The sequence below is a fragment of the Procambarus clarkii genome, chromosome 43 (genome assembly GCF_040958095.1).
Source record: "Procambarus clarkii isolate CNS0578487 chromosome 43, FALCON_Pclarkii_2.0, whole genome shotgun sequence".
In the NCBI taxonomy this organism is placed as follows: Eukaryota; Metazoa; Arthropoda; class Malacostraca; order Decapoda; family Cambaridae; genus Procambarus; species Procambarus clarkii.
The window spans coordinates 14517364-14542087 of NC_091192.1; the positions used below are offsets into that span (position 1 = coordinate 14517364).

General features: G+C 42.7%; 1 protein-coding gene across 4 annotated transcripts in view; it reads right to left on the bottom strand.

The window, feature by feature from the left end:
* Nucleotides 1–23924, bottom strand: part of LOC138349740 (uncharacterized) — a gene marked incomplete at its 3' end in the record, with an annotated part of 35950 nt that extends 12026 nt beyond the window's left edge. Inside the window, 5 exon segments of one of the 4 annotated variants that reach the window (XM_069300056.1) lie at nt 2786–2923; nt 6453–6584; nt 6886–6984; nt 15792–15934; nt 23741–23924. In XM_069300056.1, the coding sequence (XP_069156157.1) occupies nt 2786–2923; nt 6453–6584; nt 6886–6952 (337 nt within the window). 4 annotated transcript variants of the gene reach the window in all.
* Between the last annotated feature and the right edge of the window lie 800 nt (nt 23925–24724).

Sequence of the window (24724 nt, forward strand, 5' to 3'; positions counted from 1 at the left end):
ATCTGTCTGCTCTGTAGCAATACTTGAACACAAGTAGGAACTGGACTCGAGTATCACATTGTTGCTGGTATATGTCGATGGTGTTGAAGATCTGAGGTTTATCTCTAGAGCACGTTACTGAACCACTATCCTAGTTAAACGGATCATGATCTATAAATTGATGGCTTATATTACAAGCTTCTCCCGACTTTGCCAAATCAACATTTAGGTTATATCTTGGCTGGGCCTGATTGATCCTGTACCCTTGGAAAAAGATATTAATAGTAATTAGTGCATATAATATTAATGTAGAACTTCAAGAAATGTGGAATTATTTGGGACACGTTATTTGGAATTAACAAGCACACCTAATTACCTGCTCTGAAACTTCTGAGAATTCGGAACAATTTTATCTCCCATTAATATAACGGCAATGTTGTAATAGGGTTTTCTCAACAGTTAGTCATAAAGACCCAACACCAGAGTATCCTTGACAACACCAGAGTGAGCTTCACCATCACTGACAACACCAGAGTGAGCTTCACCATCCTTGACAACACCAGATTGAGCTTCACCATCATTGACAACACCAGAGTGACCATCATCATTGACAACACCAGAGTGAGCTTCACCATCATTGACAACACCAGAGAGAGCTTCACCATCCTTGACAATACCGGAGTGAGCTTCACCATCACTGCCAACACCGGAGTGAGCTTCATTACTGACAACACCAGAGTGAGCTTCATTACTGACAACACTGGAGTGAGCTTCACCATCATTGACAACACCAGAGTGAGCTTCACCATCACTGACAACACCAGAGTGAGCTTCACCATCACTGACAACACCAGAGTGAGCTTCACCATCACTGACAACACCAGAGTGAGCTTCACCATCGCTGACAACACCAGAGTGAGCTTCACCATCACTAACAACACTGGAGTATCATTGACAACACCAGAGTGAGCTTCACCATCACTGACAACACCGGAGTGAGCTTCATCTTTGTCAACACTGGAGTGAGCTTCACCATCATTAACACCACCGGAGTGAGCTTCACCATCAATGACTACACTGGAGTGAGGTTCATCTTTGTCAACACTGGAGTGAGCTTCACCATCATTAACACCACCGGAGTGAGCTTCACCATCAATGACTACACTGGAGTGAGGTTCATCTTTGTCAACACCGGAGTGAGCTTCGACTTTGTCAACACCAGAGTGAGCTTCATCTTTGTCAACACTGGAGTGAGCTTCACCATCATTAACACCACCGGAGTGAGCTTCACCATCATTGACAACACCGAAGTGAGCTTCATCTTTGTCAACACCGGAGTGAGCTTCGACTTTGTCAACACCAGAGTGAGCTTCATCTTTGTCAACACCAGAGTGAGCTTCACCATCATTGACTACACTAGAGTGAGCTTCACCATCATTGACAACACCGAAGTGAGTTTCATCTTTGTCAACACCGGAGTGAGCTTCGACTTTGTCAACACCAGAGTGAGCTTCATCTTTGTCAACACCAGAGTGAGCTTCACCATCATTGACTACACTAGAGTGAGCTTCACCATCATTGACAACACCGAAGTGAGTTTCATCTTTGTCAACACCGGAGTGAACTTCGACTTTGTCAACACCAGAGTGAGCTTCATCTTTTTCAACACCAGAGCTTCATCAATGACACTATTGGAGTCAGCTTCACTGACAACACTGAAATGAGCCTCACCATCATTGACAACACTGGAATGAGCCTCACCATTGACATCACTTTTACAACCTAATCTTAAGCTTGAAATATTACTCAAAACAAGGTCCTTGTGTGACCCAGTCAGTTTAAATCAAGTTATTTTTGCAAGTTATTTTCATTACCAGAGTCATGTCTCATTAACCACATAACTTGGTGTTGATCATGTCAAGTATGGGTGTGGCCAGTAATTGAATGGGTGGTTGGAGAAATGCAGCACTGGCCAGTGCATCTTAACAAGCCTTGTGGGGTTCTTGTCCCAACATGGTATACTATACCCTTCGTACAAAATATTAATCCAGAGCTCATTTCAAATGCATCCTCATCTGCAATACTCTATTCTCCACATTACACCTGAGTCCACCTGCGTCCTACACACTACATTCCAGTCCACCTCTGTCCTACACCCTAGTCCACCTCCGTCCTACACACTACACCCCAGTCCACGTCCGTCCTACACCCCTAGTCCACCTCCGCCCTACACTCCAGTCCACCTCCGTCCTACACACTACACCCCAGTCCACCTTCATCCTACACACTACACCTGTTCTAAATTTTGTCCCCTACATCCCCTTGCCACTTCAGGGGGTGTAATGTTTTTATAAAGCTTCAGGGCATCCATTTCCCCCAACCACTAGGCGTGAAGAGAAATAGGTACCCCTAAGCACACAAATTTCCCAAACAACACAAACGAAAAAAATATATAATAATGGTTAGATGGTAATCTCACCCACAAGAGTTATGATGATGATGATAATGGGTTAGTATAATGGAAAAATCTTTTGTATTGGTTTTTCTTATATAAGACACAGCACACAAAGGGAGAGGTGCACAGTATATCATTAAAAAGAGAACTAAAGCCGAGGGCAAGGCAACAGGCTGCCTAAGTGGCAGGTTTGGTGACTTGACAACTGCATACCATGGAAAACAATTCAAAGCGGAAGCTCCTAGCAAGGCCCCAGAGCGGGAAGGTTGTTATGTATGCGCCCGGGGTCCCTCCGGCCAACTGCCATACAACAACTGGGCCACCTAACACCCTACATCACACCCAGCCTACCTGTACCATCCTCGAAAACAATTTGGCGACTTCCATAATATGCAGGCATCAGAGACTTGAGCAACACATCATCCTGGCTGGTGGAAGTCATCACATGGTTGTAGAGCTGTAGTTCGTCCCTGCAAACTGGGGCGATTTCTGGAAAAGATGCGTTAGTTAAAGTAAACCATGGGCACTAAACAGACGCTTCGGAGCCAGACACAGTGGAGGAAGGGGAGGGGGGACCAGGATGAACAACAGAAGGGGAAGGACAAGGGGGCACGGGCTGAACCAAAGTTGAAGCGACTAACACCTCTAAAGTCCGGGTCCCTATAACCAAAATGGGGCAGTCTCGGGGCATCTGGGGTAGCAACCAACCTAGCGCGCTGCAGCAACCTAAAATGAGCATGCAACGCCGAAGCTGCCTGCACCCGTAGATCATGAACAGTGGACTGGGTGAATTTGAGTACAAACAAGAAACAAAATTTGCAGGACTCCGGGTCGAAGGTGTCACTGACCAACAGGCAGCACGAAGGAGGCACAAACGGCAAGTGTCACCCTGAGACGGGGACAGAGCAACCTTCAAACTTGCACAAAGCGAGAGGGGACCCAGGGGTCACATCCATTGGACCAAAGAGCCCCGCAGGGTTTCCCAGGGCCCTTAGTCGTGTATCTCGCTAAGGGAAGCCCAGGCAGGATACTGCTAACCGGTGCCCAAGATTACCAAGCAAACTGCTAAAAGATGAATTCCCGGGGCATGTACACTCACATGGGCCTAGTGGAGGAGCACCGAGATATAAATGGGTGTGACCAAAACCAAGGGAGCAGACCCCAACTAGGCAGGAAAACAAAAACAAAAGAAAACCCCCGCAAGAGGACAACTTGCCCATGCGGAACAGAGCCAGCTGCCATGAGAGGTGAAAACTAGCTGCACAGTACCCTGCACCCCAACCAGTGACAAAAACTATCCCTTACCCAGAGGCAAACAGTGGTGTATGAAACACCGCAGCTGACTCCAAAGGCGGTCAATCACCGAACAGCAAAAGAGCTTGCGGAGGTAGACCCCAAGGTGACTTGTGTAAGGTAGCCTCAAACCCCAAGGGCAGTACTTACAGGGCACCTAGGGAAGGGGACCATAGGCGCATTCAGCCCGAGTACTTGTGAAATTACTCCTGGCTCGTGGACCACTTAGTAGACTGGACCACATCACAAGGCACAGAACTGGAAAACACAGGAACCAGAGGCACACAACCTTGTCAGTTCACATCAGCTACAGAACTGCAGGGTGCATAACCAGCGTGAGGGTCTGGGGCTCCCCCTTCCCTCTCCCGGGAGGGGGGGTTGCGCAGACAGTGGCGCAGTGATGTGGTGACGTCATGCTCATTTGCTCGTTTTTCATTTGGGGAGTTCTGTCCACTAGTTCGGCTTTCAGTAGCAATATTTTAATCGGAGTAGGGGATTTGTTTTGGGGCGCTTACCTGTCTGGATGCCTGACCCAGTCGATGGCAGACACAGAATGCTTCCAACCACACGGTGATTTCAATAAGCCATTGCTTTTCGTGCATCTCTGAGGGGGCCAGGTTCTGGTTCTGGTTCCTCCCCGGTGGGCCTAGAACTCTGTGTGCACTGACTGATGCCAGAATCTAATATATTTATATCAGCCCGGTTAGCTCCAGAGAGCCTCTGGGTCTCAACCAGAAAATCATGTATCATTACAGTCAACACTTGTTTTTTGTTGCGCCTGGTGGTGGAATTTTAGACAAAAATACAAGTCACAGCTTCGTATCATCCTTTGTAGATGACACAAAAATCAGTATGAAAATTATCTCGGCTGAAGACATTGAAAAACTTCAAGCTGATATTAATAAAGTTTTTGACTGGGCATCAGAAAATAACATGATGTTTAACAGTGATAAATTCCAGGTACTCAGGTACGGTAAAAATGAGGACCTTAAACATAATACAGGGTATAAAACATAATCAAATGTACCCATAGTAGGAAAACAGCATGTAAAGGATTTCGGAATAATAATGTCTGACGACCTAACGTTTAGGGAGCATAACCAAGCAAGTATTGCATCAGCCAGAAAAAATGATAGGATGGATTACGAGAACTTTCAAATCCAGGGATCCCATCACAATGGTTGTACTCTTCAAGTCACTTGTGTTGTCCTGTCTTGAGTACTGCTCAGTACTCACTTTCCCCTTCAGAGCAGGAGAGAGTGCTGAAATAGAGGGAATACAGAGAATATATACGGCACGCATAGACGTGATAGAGCACCTAAATTATTGGGATCGTCTCAAAGCCCTCCAAATGTACTCACTAGAAAGAAGACGAGAGAGATATCAAATAATATACACCTGGAAGATACTGGAGGGCCAAGTACCAAATCTACACAGTAAAATAACAACGTACTGGAGTGAACGATATGGAAGAAAATGCAGAATAGAACCAGTGAAGAGCAGGGGTGCTATAGGCACAATCAGAGAACACTGTATAAACATCAGAGGTCTACGGTTGTTCAACACCCTCCCAGCAAGCATAAGAAATATTGCCGGAACAACCGTGGACATTTTCAAGAGGAAACTAGATTTATTCCTCCAATGAGGAATAATCCAATAATCCTGAGGATTCTTTCCAGCTGAATTTTAAACAGAAGTAATGTCTTTGCATTTATGGCTTTGGCAGGTAGGCAATTCCATAGGTTTATAACCCTATGAGTGAATAAGCATATTCCATTTTCTGTTGAACATTGTGGCTTGTTGAACTTAAACCTGGTTGCTCCTTGCATGTGTTACACTGGACCTTTTAAAGAAGTGGTCTGGATTAATATTTTTTGTCTTGTTTAGTAATTTAAAGGTCTGAATGAGATCAGACTCATCATGTCTGATTTCTAGTGTTAGTCCTGTGGCCCTTAACCCTTCCTGGTGTGAGAGTTGACTTAGTTCTAGTACAACTTTCATTGCTTTGTGTTGAACTTTCTCCAAAGCAGATATGTATGTCGTTTTGAAGGTAAGGTTCTCCATACTTGTAAACAGTAGTCCAGATAGAGGCACACCAGAGATTTATACAGCTGAGTACCCACTTTTTTCCTTCATGGCAAGAGGATGGATGGAAACAAGGAGGATTAGAGTAACATACAATGTTATTCTTCAGCTTTATCATGTGCTTATTTAGTCCCATGTCAATTATGCAATTCAGTTTTGGGCAATATGCTATAGAATAAACAATATGGCTTTAATAGGTGCTCTTATTTTTTGGTATAATGTTGCAAGCAATTCATGCAGCAAGGCTATTTGATGTAACATTAAAACAGGGCAGTCTGACATCATGATTTCTTTCTATTATCTTGCATTATGACACCTTCCAAGGCATGATGATTCCTAGTCTGGCCTTACTGCCTTTTTTGTATCTATATCCTTCAGGTGCCTTAAATCCCCTCTTCGGTGATCACTATACAGAATAGTATTGCTTCTGCTTGTTCACTTTCCTCCACCCTCAGTTTCTACTCTACTTCTGTTAGATTATCTATGACTCTTGTTTCCACAATTTTTAATTTGGAATCAACCTCCCTAATCTAGTTTAATTAACTTACCTGAACATATGACTGTGCATGCAGGTGTGTGCAAATAGGTCACAAGAGTAATCAAAATATAAAAACTGACTAATGCCAGCTGTTCAACCAACCCTTATCAGCATTTTTCCCAGAGTCATTATTGAGGTGTGTGATGGGGGATGTTGACCCTGTCGTATCATAGGTGGGATTAGCATTCAGCTTTACTGGCTTCAGAATATGACCATCCTCATCCTTCAGCACACCTGCCAACATAAAATTGTCCCGATATATTTAATGACATTCAATCACATCAAGAGTCCTGACAATCCTTTAATCATCACTCACACATGCCATATGAAATTATGACAACAATTTCAGTCACTCAAAACATATGTGTTCCTTATATCTTCATGAAAGAATGCGCAAAAATATGAACACACAGGCGAGACTTCATTTTAACGTATTCATTCATTAAGAGACACTAAATATGAAGTGACTTACTGATGCTTAAAAATTTAAGAAATCTTTAAGTGTCCAGCTTAACCAGTATAGAATCTTACTTACGTGACTGAATGCCTTTATGCCAGCCTCCGACCTGGTGCACGTAAGGAATGAGGTCGCTCATGGTCATCGATTATAATTCAGCATGTGACATATATGTGCCTGAAATGAGAAATTAAGATACCATAGATAGATAGATAGAGCTAGATAGATAGATATAGGTATATTTTGGAAGCTGTCTTTCTTCTAAACATATGTTATTAAATATGACCAAAAAGGTAAGATTAATGATTCTAACATAAATCTTCTCAATATGTCTTATGTTTTTCTTCACTGTCGAGGGAAGTTGAAAAATTAACTCTTCACAGTTCATTTCCACACTATATTTATGATCTGATGCCTAGGGACACATTTTGCAAGTCACTTCTCACATTTTCAAAGAAAAATTTTCTATACTCTGCTAATGCTTATACAGTGGCACCTCGACATACGATTGCCCCTACTTACGATAATTTCGAGTTACGATGTAAATTTAATCGAAAAATGCGACTCGACATCTGATGGTGTCGTCTACTTCCGATATTGGTACATGTTCAGGTCGACCGAGCGCGTGGTTCCCAGTCACGCGGCCGATCTGCCTCAGTTTACTACAGCTGCCCGCTTAGTGATGATCGCGTCTATAAGAAATTCCGCTTTTGTGGCGATTTTTTGCATTTTGAACATTAAAGTAATTATTATATATCACGCCATGAGTCCCAGGAAAGTCAGTGGTAAGACTCAACATTTGAAAACCCATGTAAGGATGACCATAGAGCAGAAACAAGAGTACAGAATGTCTCTTCCTCAACAATTAAGAAAATATGTGCAGCATGGGAAGAATTGCAAACCATTGCTGAAATGACTCATCCAAATCAAGCTGCAGTAGGTCGTTGCCTTAACCTATTCAATGACACTGATGTATCTTTACAGACAAATGTTAAAACGAAGGGAAAAACAAATGTCTCTTGACAAATTTGTAGTGAGACAAACAAGCACTGAACCACAACCAGGTCCTAGTGGTGTTCAGGCAAAATGTAGGAGAGAGAGTACCCCAGAGAAAGCCTGATGTGATAATGGAAGGGGACTCCCCTTCCAAACAGTAACAACTCACCTCCTCCCCCCCTCATCACCATCTTCCATACGCCATCAAGAGCCCTCCATAAAGGTAAGAGAAACTTAGATACTGTATTGTAGTTAGAAAAAACATTGTATTTAGTATAAAATGTATTTGTATGTTAATATTTTGGAGGGTGAGGAATGGATTAATTCAATTCCCTTTATTTCTTATGGGAAAAATCGCTTCGACTTACGATATTTTGACTTACGATCCGTCTCTGGGAACGGATTAGCATCGTAAGTCGAGGCCCCATTGTATTCACTTGGGGTGAGGTGATACAGGACATGATTGAGGTGAACAAGTGGATCAATGGCACAATGGGTATAATAGGCCATTCTGTGTTCTATCTTCTTGTTTCTATGTTGGTTCGGGGTCTTGAAGTTGGTAGAATGTAGTTGTGTGTTAATTGGCTGTTGATTGCTGGTTTTGACTTTTTGATGTGTGGGGCCTTGCTGATGTCGAGTCTCCTGTTGTCGTTATTACTACTGTTGTTTTTGTTAAATTTTTGGAGACAGAAATTGCATGAATGTGATTTTTACTGAATATCAAGTGCCAAAACCATTAGGAGAGTAATCATTAGCAATACAGTATTTTACATGTACTGTATTGTAAGCAAAAATAACATACAGTACATTAATATCTATAGAAGATTATGCGCATGTCTGTTTGAAGTTGGAGGTGAATTTATAGGGAGTGTCATAGGGGGTTTGGGGTCGCCCTTCATGCCCACTTCACCAAGTCAGTGACTATGAAATGTGCCACCCAAGTCCACATTGTTTAGCATTTGTCTACAGTCTCCATGGTTTCAGTTTTACAGTCTCCGTGGTGTAGTGGTAAGACACTCGCCTGGCGTTCCGCAAGCGCTTTGTCATGGGTTCGTATCCTGGCCGGGGAGGATTTACTGGGTGCAAATCCTTAACTGTAGCCTCTGTTTAATGCAATAGTAAAATGTGTACTTGGTTGTAACGATTCTTCGCGGTGGGGATCGTATTCCAGGGATCTGCCCGAACTGCTACGTGTACTAGTGACTGTACAAGAATGTAACAACTCTTGTATATATATAAAAAAAAAAAAATAAATATTAGTGAATACTGTACCATATTTAGATATTAACTTGCAAACCATATGTTCAGATGACAGACTTGCATTTAGAACCCAACCTTTAGGTTACAGTGATTGATATTGCGAAGAAAAAATGGTTAGTGATAGGGGGAAATAGAAGTTATATGCTGGAGGATACCCAGGCACCAGGTTGACCCGGGCATTGTCGGGCATCTCGGGCACCCCACCAGGGCTACCCCTTATTCAAAAGCAACACCAAAAATACCTAATTTCATCCTCATAGTTTTCTACCTTAGTGCCTCACACTCGCACTGTATTGTGTGCTACCGCAAAATATGTGCCTAAGCCATATAACTTCACTGTTGTAATCACTGCCATCATCTTATATCATAGTTGTTATGTTAAACACAAATTTTACTACAATGTACCTAGAAATAATCCTCAAATTATGCTACAATGAATCTGTTGATAATCCTCAAATTTTACTAAAAATGTACCTACTAATTTTCTTCAAATTTTCTTACAATGTACCTGTTAACTTTTTTAAATTTTGCTACAAATTACCTACTTAAAATGACCCGTTAGATTAAGGCCCTGCCAGAAACACTATGCGTGTTAGTGACTTTACAAGAATGTAAAAACATGAAATGGCCACTGCTTCGCAAGCGGGGATGTTTCTGATGGGGGAGAAAGAAACAATTGCGCAGCGCGTCCCGCGGCGTTGTGCGGGCAGTCTGGGGCCATATAAATACTGGGGTAAAGAGGGGCTCTGCCCTCACTTCGCCTGCCATCGCCGCTGCCCTCATCCAGCAGTGAATGGGTATCTGGTTGTTAAATGATTTGACAGGTCATATTCCGGGGAAAAATTAGGATCAAGGTCCTGTCCAAAACGCTATGCGTGCTGGTGGCTTTACAAAAATGTTACAACTCTTGTATATATGAATAAAATTAACATTAAATTGAACTTCTACACAGTTTTACCATACACAAAAGCAATTCTTTGCAAACATTTACTCCTTTAACCCCTGTACTGTGCTCACCAGGATCTCTCGTTTGACAGGTGAGGCACTCCCAAAGAAAACTGGTTTGTAGATACTGTACTGTATTATAGCAGCCAACACTCGGGAACCTGTACACCAGTTGCAGATGAAGTCACAATAACGTGGTGGAAAAATGTTGACCAAACCACACACTAGAAAATAAAGACGACGACGTTTCGGTCCATCTTGGACTATCAAGTCGACTGTGACAGTCAAGAGGCAGTTTATTGACAGTTAAGAGGCAGTGTATTGACAGTTAAGAGGCAGTGTATTGACAGTTAAGAGGCAGTGTATTGACAGTTAAGAGGCAGTGTATTGACAGTTAAGAGGCAGTGTATTGACAGTTAAGAGGCAGTGTATTGAGAGTTAAGAGGCAGTGTATTGACAGTTAAGAGGCAGTGTATTGACAGTTAAGAGGCAGTGTATTGACAGTTAAGAGGCAGTGTATTGACAGTTAAGAGGCAGTGTATTGACAGTTAAGAGGCAGTGTATTGACAGTTAAGAGGCAAGACCAAAAGAGCCGAAGCTGGACTCACACAAGCACAATTAGACAAATACAACACCTACACTACAACACCCAGCATGATGACCTGTCTTCACAAGAGCATCTCCCCCATAGTATATATAGCCGGGGACCTGACCCACACGGTCTTGACCCCTGGTGGGGCTATACCTTATACGAGTCCTGTACGCTATAGTATACTACACTCTCTACCATTAGCTTTTCCAATACTACAATCATTACATTCATTTTATTACAAGTAGCATACCAAACATAGTCTACAGTACCATATCAGTGTGTTGGCAGTGCCAGCTGCTGGAACACGAGTGACCACAGTGCCACCTGTGCTGGAGCTCCGTGTGGCAGACGTGACAACAGTGCCACCTGTGTCGTGTGTCAGGAGTGACGCCAGTGCCGTGTGCGAGGAGTGACGCTAGTGCCGTGTACGAGGAGTGCCGGCAGTGTTGTGTGGCAGGAGTGACGCCAGTGCCAGGTGTGCCGCCAGTGCCAGGTGTGCCAGGTGCCCGGGGACATCAGCTGATCCGCTCCCTCCCTGCGGATGCCACCTCCGCTCCACTGAGATTGTCCCTCCGTGACAGGAAGGTGTATGAGGGAGTGACAGTGAGAGAGAGAGAGGGAGGGAGGGAGCGAGAGAGAGAGTGAGGGTCACCAACACTACTCCACTGCCACGCTAACACTCTAGATAACACTAGAGATAACACTACTATCACACCGGCTATATTCCTTATCTGGCAACTTTTCCTCTCAGCTGACTGGCGGCAGGTTTAAACTTCAATAATAATTTATTTTCTTGGGACAGGAAGCCTGTATTCACCTAGTTGTAGTCATCTAGTTGTGCTTGCGGGGGTTGAGCTCTGCTCTTTCGGCCCGGCTCTCAGCTGTCAGTCAATCAACTGTTACTAATCAATCAAATCAATCAACTGTTACTAATCAATCAAATCAATCAACTGTTACTAATCAATCAAATCAATCAACTGTTACTAATCAATCAAATCAATCAACTGTTACTAATCAATCAAATCAATCAACTGTTACTAATCAATCAAATCAATCAACTGTTACTAATCAATCAAATCAATCAACTGTTACTAATCAATCAAATCAATCAACTGTTACTAATCAATCAAATCAGTCAACTGTTATTGTCTTTCTTCTTGTTTTTTTACTCTATTTTATATTTACTCCATACTTCCTTGTTCCAATGTACAGTGACTTTGCCTCTGTCCTCTAGTATAAACTTTATCATTCAGTGTACCTGACTGTATCTCTAAGTAATCTACCTCACTTTTACACACAAAAATCACAATAACGTGATGCATCAAATGAACAAATCCACAAGGGCAGTGACGAGGATTCGAACCTGCGTCCAGGAGCATCCCAGATGCTGCCTTAATCGACTGAGCTACGACATGGTAAAAAGAGTTGAAACCGAAGTTCTACTGAACTTACTGGATCCTGCAGCCTCTCCGAGACACAAACCAGGGTTTTACACAACTCTCCCCTGCACCCGAGCTATGTCAATAGGCCGTTCTCCCTCTTCGCCCTTACATCATTACACATAGAACTTCGGTTTCAACTCTTTTTACCATGTCGTAGCTCAGTCGATTAAGGCAGCGTCTGGGATGCTCCCAGACGCAGGTTCAAATCTTCGTCACGGCCCTTGTGGATTTATTTTTATTTATTTATTTATGCATATACAAGAATGTACATAAGGAATGTGAGGATACAAATATGGTAATTACAGTCTTGTAAAGCCACTAGCACGCGCAGCGTTTCGGGCAGCGTTTCGTTTCGGAATTTGTTCTACCTTATTTTTGTTTTAGTGTAACTTTAGTAATTAACTATAGTGTAATTATATTATTAAAGTAAGCTATTGTTTTATAGAATTATCAATTGTTATTTGCTAATACTCTCTCATTTATGTCATCTTCATTTTATATTATTTGTTTCTATTATATATATATATATATATATATATATATATATATATATATATATATATATATATATATATATATATATATATATATATATATATATATTTATATATATATATATATATATATATATATATATATATATATATATATATATATATATATATATATATATATATATATATATATATATATATGTCGTACCTAGTAGCCAGAACTCACTTTTCAGCCTACAATGCAAGGCCCAATTTGCCTAATAAGCCAAGTTTTCATGAATTAATATATTTTCTATAATTTTTTTCTTATGCAATGATAAAGCTACCTATTTCATTATGTAAGAGGTCAATTTTTTTTTATTGGAGTTAAAATTAACGTAGATATATGACCGAACCTAACCAACCCTACCTAACCTAACCTAACCTATCTTTATAGGTTAGGTTAGGTTAGGTAGCCGAAAAAGTTAGGTTAGGTTAGGTTAGGTAGGTTAGGTAGTCGAAAAGCAATTAATTCATGAAAACTTGGCTTATTAGGCAAATCGGGCCTTGCATAGTAGGCCGAGAAGTGCGTTCTGGCTACTAGGTACGACATATATATATATACACACATGCATATTTTCTTTTTTTTTTTATCTGTTTACGATAATTATTTTATATTTTTAGCAGATTTAGTATTTTGTTGCTCTATACTTGCTTTCCTATTGTACCTTGACTCCATTGCATCCACATTTCAATTTCAATTTCCACATGCAAGCTGATATTGATCCTGAACAAAATCTACTAGCTCAAATATACAATAACCAACACACTGATCATCACCACTGCAGGTATCACACAGCTCACCAGGCTAAAAACAAACTCTATAATAACACTTGCTTATCAGTTTTCAACCAAAATGTCAGATCACTTGGTAAACATTTTGATGATATAAATGCACTAAGGGCCCAAGCTTCGTCCTGAGGCAAAGGTCAACGCCTTAAGCCATATTGGTGCTCTCTCTACAGAACATTTTCTCTCTCAGATCATATACACTGATGGTTCCGTACACCGCACCACGGGTGCAGCTGGAAGTGCAGTTGTTCTGACAATGGGCGATGGCTTGTACTTTGAGTGGGGAGTCCGTATAAACAACTGGACCTCTACCCTTCAGACCGAACTATTTGCCTTGCTTCTTGCACTGGAATGTGTACAAGTCTCCAAACTTGATACATTAATTGTAAGTGACTCTTAATCATCCTTAAATGCTCTCAACTCTTTAAGACATAACTGTAACATGCTCGTGTCCGAAGCTAGACACAAATACAACAAAATTATTAATGATGGTAAGAGAGTCCATTTCATGTGGTCTCCATCTCATGTTGGCCTCCGAATGCATGATAGAGCTGATAAGTTAGCCGAAGAATCTGCCTTTAAAGGAGCCGTTGAGTGTAACCTTGAATTGTCAATGAGCAATCTGAGAGCAGCAGTACACCGAGAACTTCAACAAGATCTTGCAGATCTGAGGCAAAGTGAAGTCGACACCAGTAATTCCATCTATCATCATACTATCATGCAAGAGGAGCCACACATCTATGGTTCATCCAATAAAATCAGCAGACTTCTAGATGTTACTACTGCTCGGCTTAGACTCGGTTACAAGTATCTCTGGGAATTCTCATTATCTGCTGATGTAGACCTGACCAAATGTAAACTGTGTCGACAAAATTATTCGCACACCCTCCGTCACTATGTGATGGAGTGCGAAAAGATACGTGAATTTAGAGACAATTCTATAACCAATGTTCCAACGATGTGTAAATATTTCATTCAAAATTATCTGCTACCAGAAATTTTAGCCAAATATCCCCAGTTTGCTAACTGTAGGTAGTAACTAAGTGACTGTAACCTATCCACCGCTGCCCACTGGATGGGGGGCGGTGTGCAGGACAAACATATCAATTGTGACACTAGCTCTCCACATATGTCAGTTGCTTAATTTAGAAACTGTACTTGTGGTCGATCTCGAACCCATTGAATACGTGACGACTCATACTGAATTTTGTAACTAGCTCATCAAGATTGTAACTTGCTCAGCTAAATGAATTGTGGGGTTCAGTCCCTGAGCCCATTATGTGCCTCTGTAACCCTTTCCACTACCGCCCACAAGATGGGTATGGGGTGCATAATAAATGAACTAAACTAAAAAACTAACTCATCATGTATGTATATACTTTTACCTGAATAAAAATTTGAATTGATTTGATAAATTAATATTATTATACATACAAATTTTATGTATTGTTATGCGTATGTTTGATGCTTTGGTTCTTTTGGCAATTATTTGTATTATAAGTATGTGGGTGAAGCATTTATGTGGTTCGAACACAGGACGTGAGCGAAGCACTTGTTCCGGAAGTGTTCGGAGGTCATCAGGTGTAAGTCGTGTATAAACCACTTTTCATTCATAAACATTGGGTTTGGCGGCTGTATTAACGAGCTTAGATCTTTGTTGACCCGGTCCTCGACTCAAGTCCATTACATAAATTACCGAAGACGAAAATATGACGAGCTGAGGAACTTCCTCAGGGGAATACCATGGGAAACAGAACTTAGAGACAGACTGTGCAGGACATGGTGGATTTTGTCACCCAGAAGTGCCAGGAAGCTGCAGACAGGTTTATCCAGGTCCAAAAGGAGTGAAACGAAAAAAACAGAAAAACCCATGGTTCAACTAGGAATGTAAGGTAGCGAAGCAACTGAGTAAAAGAACATGGAGAAACTACAGAAATAACAGAACACCGGAGAGCAGGGAGAGATACCAGAGGGCCAGAAATGAGTACCTCAGAGTGAGGAGAGAAACAGAGAGACAGTTTGAAAATAACATAGTGAGTAAAGCCAAGACCCAACCAAAGCTGCTCCACAGCCACATCAGGAGAAAAACAGCAGTGAAGGAACAAGTGATGAAGCTGAGAAAAGGGGAGAACAGATACACAGAGAATGACAAGGAGGTGTGTGAAGAACTCAACAAGAGATTCCAGGAGGTCTTCACAATAGAACAAGGAGAAGCCCCTGCACTAAATGAGGAGGCAAACCAAGCAGCCTTGGAGGAATTTGACCTCACCAGTGATGAGGTCAAAAGGTGTCTGCTGGAGCTGGATGTGACAAAGGCTGTTGGGCCTGCCAGAATCTCACCATGGATACTAAAGGAAGGTGCACAAGCACTAAGTGTGCCACTCTCTATGGTGTATAATAGGTCACTGGAAACAGGAGACATACCAGAAAGTTGGAAGACAGCTAACGTAGTCCCAATATACAAGAAGGGCGACAGGCAAGATGCACTGAACTACAGGCCAGTTTCCTTAACTTGTATACCATGCAAGGTGATGGAGAAGATCGTGAGGAAAAGGCTCGTTGAGCATCTGGAAGGAAATAACTTTGTAACGCCCCACCAACATGGGTTCAGGGATGGTAAATCGTACTTCACAGGTTTAATAGAATTCTATGATCAGGCAACAAAAATTAGGCAGGAAAGAGAAGGGTGGGCCGACTGCATTTTCCCGGACTGCCAGAAAGCCTTTGACACAGTACCCCCATAAAACGGCTGTTAAAAAAGTTGGAGCAACAGGCAGGAGTAAAAGGGAAGGTGCTCCAGTGGATAAGGGAGTACTTAAGCAACAGGAAACAACGAGTAACTGTGAGGGGGGGAGACATCAGAGTGGCGAGAGGTCACCAGCGGAGTCCCACAGGGCTCAGTACTTGGACCCATCCTGTTTCTAGTATATGTAAACGATCTTCCGGAGGGTATAGACTCGTTCCTCTCAATGTTTGCTGATGATGCAAAAATTATGAGAAGAATCAAGAAGGATGAAGATAGACAGAGACTACAGGATGACCTGGACAAACTGGAGGAATAGTCTAGAAAATGGCTGCTAAAGTTCAATTCAGGAAAGTGAAAGGTAATGAAATTAGGCGAAGGGAGCAGGAGGCTGAACACAAGGTACCATCTGGGAGGAGAAATCCTGCAAGAGTCAAATAGAGAGAAAGATCTTGGGGTTGATATCACACCGAACCTGTCCCCAGAGGCCCACATCAAAAGAATAATATCAGTGGCATGTGCTAGTCTGGCCAACATAAGAACTGCCTTTAGAAACTTGTGTAAGGAATCGTTCAGGACCCTGTATACCACTTATGTAAGACCAATCCTGGAGTATGCAGCTCCAGCCTGGAGTCCATACCTAGGTAAACACAAGACAAAGTTAGAGAAGATTCAGCGGTATGCCACTAGGGTCGTCCCGGAACTGAGAGGAATGAGCTACGAGGAAAGGCTAAAGGAGCTGAACCTCACATCCCTGGAAAACAGAAGAGTAAGGGGAGACATGATAACCGCCTACAAAATTCTCAGGGGAATTGACAGGGTGGACAAAGACAAACTCTTCAGCACGGGTGGGACACGAACAAGGGGACACAGGTGGAAACTTAGTACCCAGATGAGCCACAGGGACGTTACCTGGTTGATACCTGGTTGATGGGGTTCTGGGAGTTCTTCTACTCCCCAAGCCCGGCCCGAGGCCAGGCTTGACTTGTGAGAGTTTGGTCCACCAGGCTGTTGCTTGGAGCGGCCCGCAGGCCCACATACCCACCACAGCCCGGTTGGTCCGGCACTCCTTGGAGGAATAAATCTAGTTTCCTCTTGAAAATGTCCACGGTTGTTCCGGCAATATTTCTTATGCTTGCTGGGAGGACGTTGAACAACCGCGGACCTCTGATGTTTATACAGTGTTAGAAAGAATTTTTTCAGTGTCAGAGTAGTTAGTAAATGGAATGCATTAGGAAGTGATGTGGTGGAGGCTGACTCCATACACCGTTTCAAATGTAGATATGATAGGCCAATAGGCCTTCCGCAGTTACGTCCATTCTTATGTTTTCATACCCATTATTTCGTGTTCTGTCTTGTGTTTGTCACCTCACCCAAAGCGAGTATAAGTTCAATGAATTTTTATGTGTTAACTAAGTCTTTGAAAATGTAATAAAAATTACGATATATATATATATATATATTGTGACAATAATCTCCTTCAAGAGATTGAGCCTGCTCTTCCCTTCATAATTACGTCGTCACAATTATATAAAAGACTATGGAAGAAATGTCCAACAACGACAACAACACCAGCACCAGCAAGGCTTGCCAGGGTGAGCAGAAACGTATGCATCCAGCCACCTGTTCGAACTCCAACCACCAAACTACCCGTTGATCGCTACGGCTCCGCTGATTGGTCGCCGGTCTGGCTGCACCTGCACTCGCCCCCAATACTACCTGATGTCTGGGGTCGCCCCAACATCAGTCCTCAGAATGTTCCGTGCTTTCGTAGCCAGCACTCCTCCCAGCTAGACGTTAGCGTGTACTGAGAGAGGTGGTGGCTTTAAGCCAATATTCCAGCACCTCCCACTTAACTTTTGTGTTGCACTTCTTATTATTTTGCCTTAACGTAACTTTCATTGTGTCATTTAAGTATTCTTATTATTTTGATTCATTGATTTTATTATACATATTTGTTTGTCCATATTTTCATGTTTTGATTTATTTAACGTAATTAAAATTTCATTGTCAAAGTTTTACTTGTGTTTTGTGTGTCTTCTCCTTACCTTACCACAGACGAAGTTCCAGTTTTTCTATTTTTTTTTATAACTATGTGACGAGGCCATACCCCTAGCATTAAACAGCCGAACACCAACGCGTTACCGTCACAAGTTATATGGGGGACTGTCCTAGGAGCCTCACTCAGGTACTGGTGCCAAGTGGTAATTTATGGTAAGCGTATTTAACTTTGTTAACGTAGCTTTACTATTTTTCATTCAATTTCATTTTTTATAAGGTGCGGTGTATTGTGCATTACGAGAGTAACATATAGTGAAGGTGAGACAACTTTGGATTACGTGGTGACTGTAGGCCTCAGTCATACTCTTAATTGGTCATCTCTCCCTCCATGTTATTACTCGTATTTACCATCTATGTCCCTTGAATATTTCTCATTCTGACAGATCATCATATTGGTACCCTGGTACTGTGGTCTGCCCCGGGTCAAGAGTACCCAATCTTCTGCAATCTGACTGTAGGAGGATAAAGAGGGCCATAGTTCCTCTAGCTCGAACTTTAGTTGCTGAATTGGGACCTCAGCAGCAGTTCTCGTCACCAGTTGACACCTCGCACCCCTACACGTCAGTCAGAGATGATGATACATACAACGGTAGGGAATTAGCTTATTTTTTCAGAGCACAAAAATTCGCTAATTCTGTAAGTATCATATTAAATTCAGTAGGAAAAACTTGCTTTATGTCCTATAGAGACTTGGCAAGGTATGCCTACATCCTTGGACTACCAATTTTACTTTTGAAGCATTTAACTGTTTCATTTGTTTTCGAAACTTTGTTTCATTTGTTAGTAGGATTTTCTTGCCCTTATTCTCTTACATGAGTACCGGGTACAAGATTTCCTGCGCCCTTGATTTAATTTAATCGTTTAATATCTTTCACTTAACGTTAATTGTTAAAGATCACACAGGATAGGTACCAGTTGCCACGTTGTCCTGTTTCTGACATTTCATTATTGAACATTCGTGTACCTTTATTTGCTAATTTCACCATGTTTCGTCTCCAAACTTTCCGTGCAAATCCAGCAGGTGAAATAGGGACTTTAAGTCGTGCCAAGAGGACTGAACTACAAACTCTTGCACATGAGTATCAACTAGAAGTTCCCTACCAAGCCAACAAAAATGACCTACACAACCTGTTGCTGGATTACTATTTAGAGCAAGGTAAGATAGACTCTGAAACTCATGAAACTTACTATATTGCAGAGAAAACTGACTTGGCAACGATGAAACTTAAACTAGAGCTGGCCAAGATTGAACGTGAACAGCAGAGGGAAGCCCTCGAACAACAAGAACGAGCAGCTGCCATACGAAGGGAAGAACAAGAACGCGAAGCTGCCTTGAGGAGAGAAGAACACGAACGTGGACTCGCCCTCCACGAACGTGAGGTCGCCTTGCTCCATGAACGTGAGAGAGTACAGCTTGAAACAAAACGACGCGAGTTGGAAATACAACGCGAACATGACAAGCAACAAGCAACTCTGGCTCTAGAGTGTCGTCAACGTGAAATCGCCTTGGAAACTTCACACTTCACTCAACGCCAACAAGCTACTGCCAATCTTCCCGTCAGTTTTAATATATCACATGCAAGTAAGTTAATGCCATCCTTTGTAGAAGCAGAAGTTGATGTGTTTTTTACCACCTTTGAAACCCTTGCTAATCAACTCAGTTGGCCTGTCGACCAATGGGCCACACTTCTCAGAGTCCATCTTACAGGTAGAGCTGCAGTCACACTCAGTACTTTGGCGTCTGAGAATGACTACTACACTCTGAAACAAGCAGTGTTGGACGCCTACCTCCTCTCTACTGAAAGTTATAGAAGGAAATTCCGTGACCACCTGAAGGCAAGTACCACTACCTTCCTCGAGTTTGCTAACACGAAACGGAGGTATTTCATGAAATGGCTGGAAGCAGCACATGTGTCTACTTTTACAGAACTCGTCAACCTGATGCTTGTTGAAGAATTCTTGAGACGTGTGCCGCCTCCTGTCCGCCTCTACTTAGCAGATAAAGAAGAAACCGACTACCTGAAGTGTGCTAAGTCGGCTGACACTTACAGCCTCATCCACCGGCTGACACCTGAACCATCCTCCAGTAAGAAGTCGTGGTACAGTTACGAGAAGGTGAGCCCCGATCAAGCTGGTTCACAACTGTACTGCAAGTATTGTAGACTCTATGGACATACCATAGACAAGTGTGGTAAGTCTCAATACAAGGGAACCACTGACCAACAACGACCCAAACCAACTCCTCCTAAGTCCGGTAAGCCTGTGATGAATGTTGGTGTTGATGTTAATGATCTTTCTCTTTTCAGTAACCACCTGTATACTGGAACTGTCTCTGCCAACGGTTCAAATCCGGAGGGACGTTTCAAATTGAAGATCTTGAGGGACACAGCGGCTCTACAATCGATCATCTTGAAGTCGGCTGTGCCCAACATAGTCTACACCGGGGAAACAGTCTTCATCACTGACCTCACTGCTACTACTCCATACCCTCTCGCCAGAGTCCACCTGGATTGTCCCTACGTGAACGGGGAAGTCCAAGTCGCCGTCAGGGAAAAGCCTTTTCCCATGCCTGGAGTGCAACTTCTCCTAGGCAACGACTTGGCAGAAGACCTGCAACCGACCAACCTGATCGTCATGGACAAACCCCAGGTGTGTAACTCTGTGCCAATAAATCCTATTCTCGAGTATGTTCCAGCAGAGGTTCAAGAGAGTGATGAAGTTTCTCCTCCGGTTCTCGTGACCACCCGTGCACAAGCCGCACGTCCACAGCCAGCTGACTCTACTGCTACCGCTGTCCCTCAAGACCCTCAGAAACTACCCCCGCATCTGACCAAGTTGGAGTTCCGTAAGTTGCAGAGGGAAGATCTTACTTTAACACCATTGTTTTTCCAGGCTGAGACTCAACCCGACAGTATTCCTGGGTTCTTCCTAGAGAACGACTTGCTCTACCGCAGATATAGACCCAGTAAACTGAAGGAGGAGGACGATTGGGCCAACATCGAACAACTTGTGATTCCCACCAGCCTGCGGCCCACTATTCTACACCTGGCCCACGGAGCATTCTCCCACTACGGCTTCAACAAGACTTACCATGGGATTCGTCAAGACTACTACTGGCCAGGTATGGTAAACAACGTCAAACAGTACGTAAAACAGTGTCATACATGTCAGATGGCAGGCAAACCGAACGTCTCCATTCCCAGAGCACCACTGATTCCCATACAGGTGCCTGCGGAACCTTTCCACAGTCTCATAATAGACTGTGTTGGTCCTTTACCTCGGACCAGTTCAGGTAACGCCTACATCCTAACCATCCTGTGTCCTACCACCAGATTTCCCATAGCAGTTCCAGTGAAGAACATCACGGCTGCTACGGTTATCAAACATCTATTGAAGATCTTCACTCAATACGGATTTCCCAGGGAGATTCAAAGTGACTGTGGCACCAACTTCACCAGTGATCTCTTCAAAAGGACACTGGAGGAGTTCAACATCAAACAGGTATTGTCCAGCCCCTATCATCCTGCTTCACAGGGTTCTCTTGAACGTAGTCATCAGACCATCAAAGCACTCTTGAAAAAGTTTTGTAGTGAAACCTCAAAGGATTGGGATAAGCAGATTGACCTAATAATGTGTATTTTCAGAAGTCTCCCCAATGAGTCCCTAGGAGTATCTCCTTATGAGATGCTCTACGGCCGTAAGTGCCGTACTCCCCTTAAGGCTTTCAAAGACTCTCTCAGAGATGCCACCTTCAGTGAGCATCAGAATGTGCCCCAGTTTCTTCAAAACCTTCAGCACATTCTAGAGAGAGTCCACCGCTTTGCCCATGATAATCTATTGAAAGCCCAGGTGAGAATGAAGACTCATTACGACCAGACCAGCAAAGTAAGAAAATTCAAGCCGGGAGACTTCGTCCTTGCTTATTTCCCTATCCCAGGTTCACCTTTACAAAACAGATTTTCAGGACCCTACTGCGTCAAGGAGTGCAGGAATAATAATAATTATGTGATAGAGACTCCAGATAGGCGGCGGAAGACCCAGCTGTGCCACGTCAACCTCCTGAAGCAATATAATGGTACTCCTCCCACTGTCTTGACTAATTATTCCACATTCACAGAACCCTACATCCACAGTGAGACCTTCCCAGCTTCTCCTCCCGAAAGCACTGACAAGGAGTCAGCGCTTTCTAATTCCGAAATCCTTAATGATCTTCCCAAATGCTTTCAGGATAATACTCGTGCTCCTATGCCCTCTTCTAATTCCACTCTCACCTCGTCAGATAAGCCCTACATCCTCCATGTCGACGCCAATGGTACCGACGATGGTGGTGTCGTGATGCAGCAACGAGGCGAGAAGAATTCACCTGTCAGCGACTACTGCTACAAGGAACGACGGAACAATTGGCAAGGAGCTACTCTTCCTCATCCTGAAGCTTCAGCACTTCACTCCACACCTGAAAAGTGCTCGGTCCACCATCAATACGGACCACACCACCCTACACCTCCTGCAGCACGCCCACTTCTCATCTCAACGTCTTCTACTATGGGCTTGCTACCTGCAGAAATTCAACCTGGAGACACGCTATACCAAGAGTCTGACAACATCTTAGCCCATGATCTCTCCAGAGTTTATGAAGTAGAAGAGACTCCATCCATTACTCCACCACATAACGACGTACTTCTTCCAGAACCGCAGGCTTCGGGGGAGAGTTGTGACAATAATCTCCTTCAAGAGATTGAGCCTGCTCTTCCCTTCATAATTACGTCGTCACAATTATATAAAAGACTATGGAAGAAATGTCCAACAACGACAACAACACCAGCACCAGCAAGGCTTGCCAGGGTGAGCAGAAACGTATGCATCCAGCCACCTGTTCGAACTCCAACCACCAAACTACCCGTTGATCGCTACGGCTCCGCTGATTGGTCGCCGGTCTGGCTGCACCTGCACTCGCCCCCAATACTACCTGATGTCTGGGGTCGCCCCAACATCAGTCCTCAGAATGTTCCGTGCTTTCGTAGCCAGCACTCCTCCCAGCTAGACGTTAGCGTGTACTGAGAGAGGTGGTGGCTTTAAGCCAATATTCCAGCACCTCCCACTTAACTTTTGTGTTGCACTTCTTATTATTTTGCCTTAACGTAACTTTCATTGTGTCATTTAAGTATTCTTATTATTTTGATTCATTGATTTTATTATACATATTTGTTTGTCCATATTTTCATGTTTTGATTTATTTAACGTAATTAAAATTTCATTGTCAAAGTTTTACTTGTGTTTTGTGTGTCTTCTCCTTACCTTACCACAGACGAAGTTCCAGTTTTTCTATTTTTTTTTATAACTATGTGACGAGGCCATACCCCTAGCATTAAACAGCCGAACACCAACGCGTTACCGTCACAATATATATATATATATATATATATATATATATATATATATATATATCGTAATTTTTATTACATTTTCAAAGACTTATATATATATATATATATATATGTATATGTGTGTGTGTGTGTATATATGTATATATAGGCTACAGCACGTTGGCTTGAACAGCGACACAACTTACAAAGTGTGGGGAAGAGGTCGGGTCACCGGGCGCACTCCTGCCCTGCCTCGCTAACACTGCACATAACACCACCAACACACGTGGTATATGTGAGGCCTGGCAACCCTCCCCACACGCTGACGGATGTGTCAACTTGCTGTTCGTTGTATTAGACTCAGCTACTCCGAACGACACGTCCATGTAGTACGGGCTATAGTGAGCCCGTAATGTGTCAACTTACCTAGCGCTACCCTTTCATATATACTACACCTCTCTACTATATTTATCTATTTACATACCAGAAGCTACATATTGGGTTATGAGAGTACATATCATTGGTGATTAAGCGTTACATTCTTGCAGAGCCACTAACACGCATAGCGTTTCTGGCAGGTCCTTAATCCAACTAATATTAATAGATACGTTGTAGCAGAGTGTGAGCGGGCAGCACTAGATACAGTGTGAGTTAGAAGCACAAGCTGGGAATAAACTATGAGGATATAATTAGGTACTGTTTGGTTTTACTTCTGAATAAACCGTCGGTTGGCTCTATTCAACCACTTGGGCTGGACGGTAGAGCGACGGTCTCGCTTCATGCAGGTCAGCGTTCAATCCCCGACCATTCAAGTGGTTGGGTACCATTCCTTCCCTCCTTCCCATCCCAAATCCTTATCTTGACCCTTTCCCAGTGCTATATAGTCGTAATGGCTTGGCGCTTTCCCCCTGATAGTTCCGTTCCCTTCTATGATTATATATATATATATATATATATATATATATATATATATATATATATATATATATATATATAATAAATTATTATATATAATATAATATATTATATATAATATATTTTCTAAAAAAAAATTCTTATGAAATGATAAAGCTACCCATTTCATTATGTATGAGGTCAATTTTTTTTATTGGAGTTAAAATTAACGTAGATATATGACCGAACCTAACCAACCCTACCTAACCTAACCTAACCTAACCTATCTCTATAGG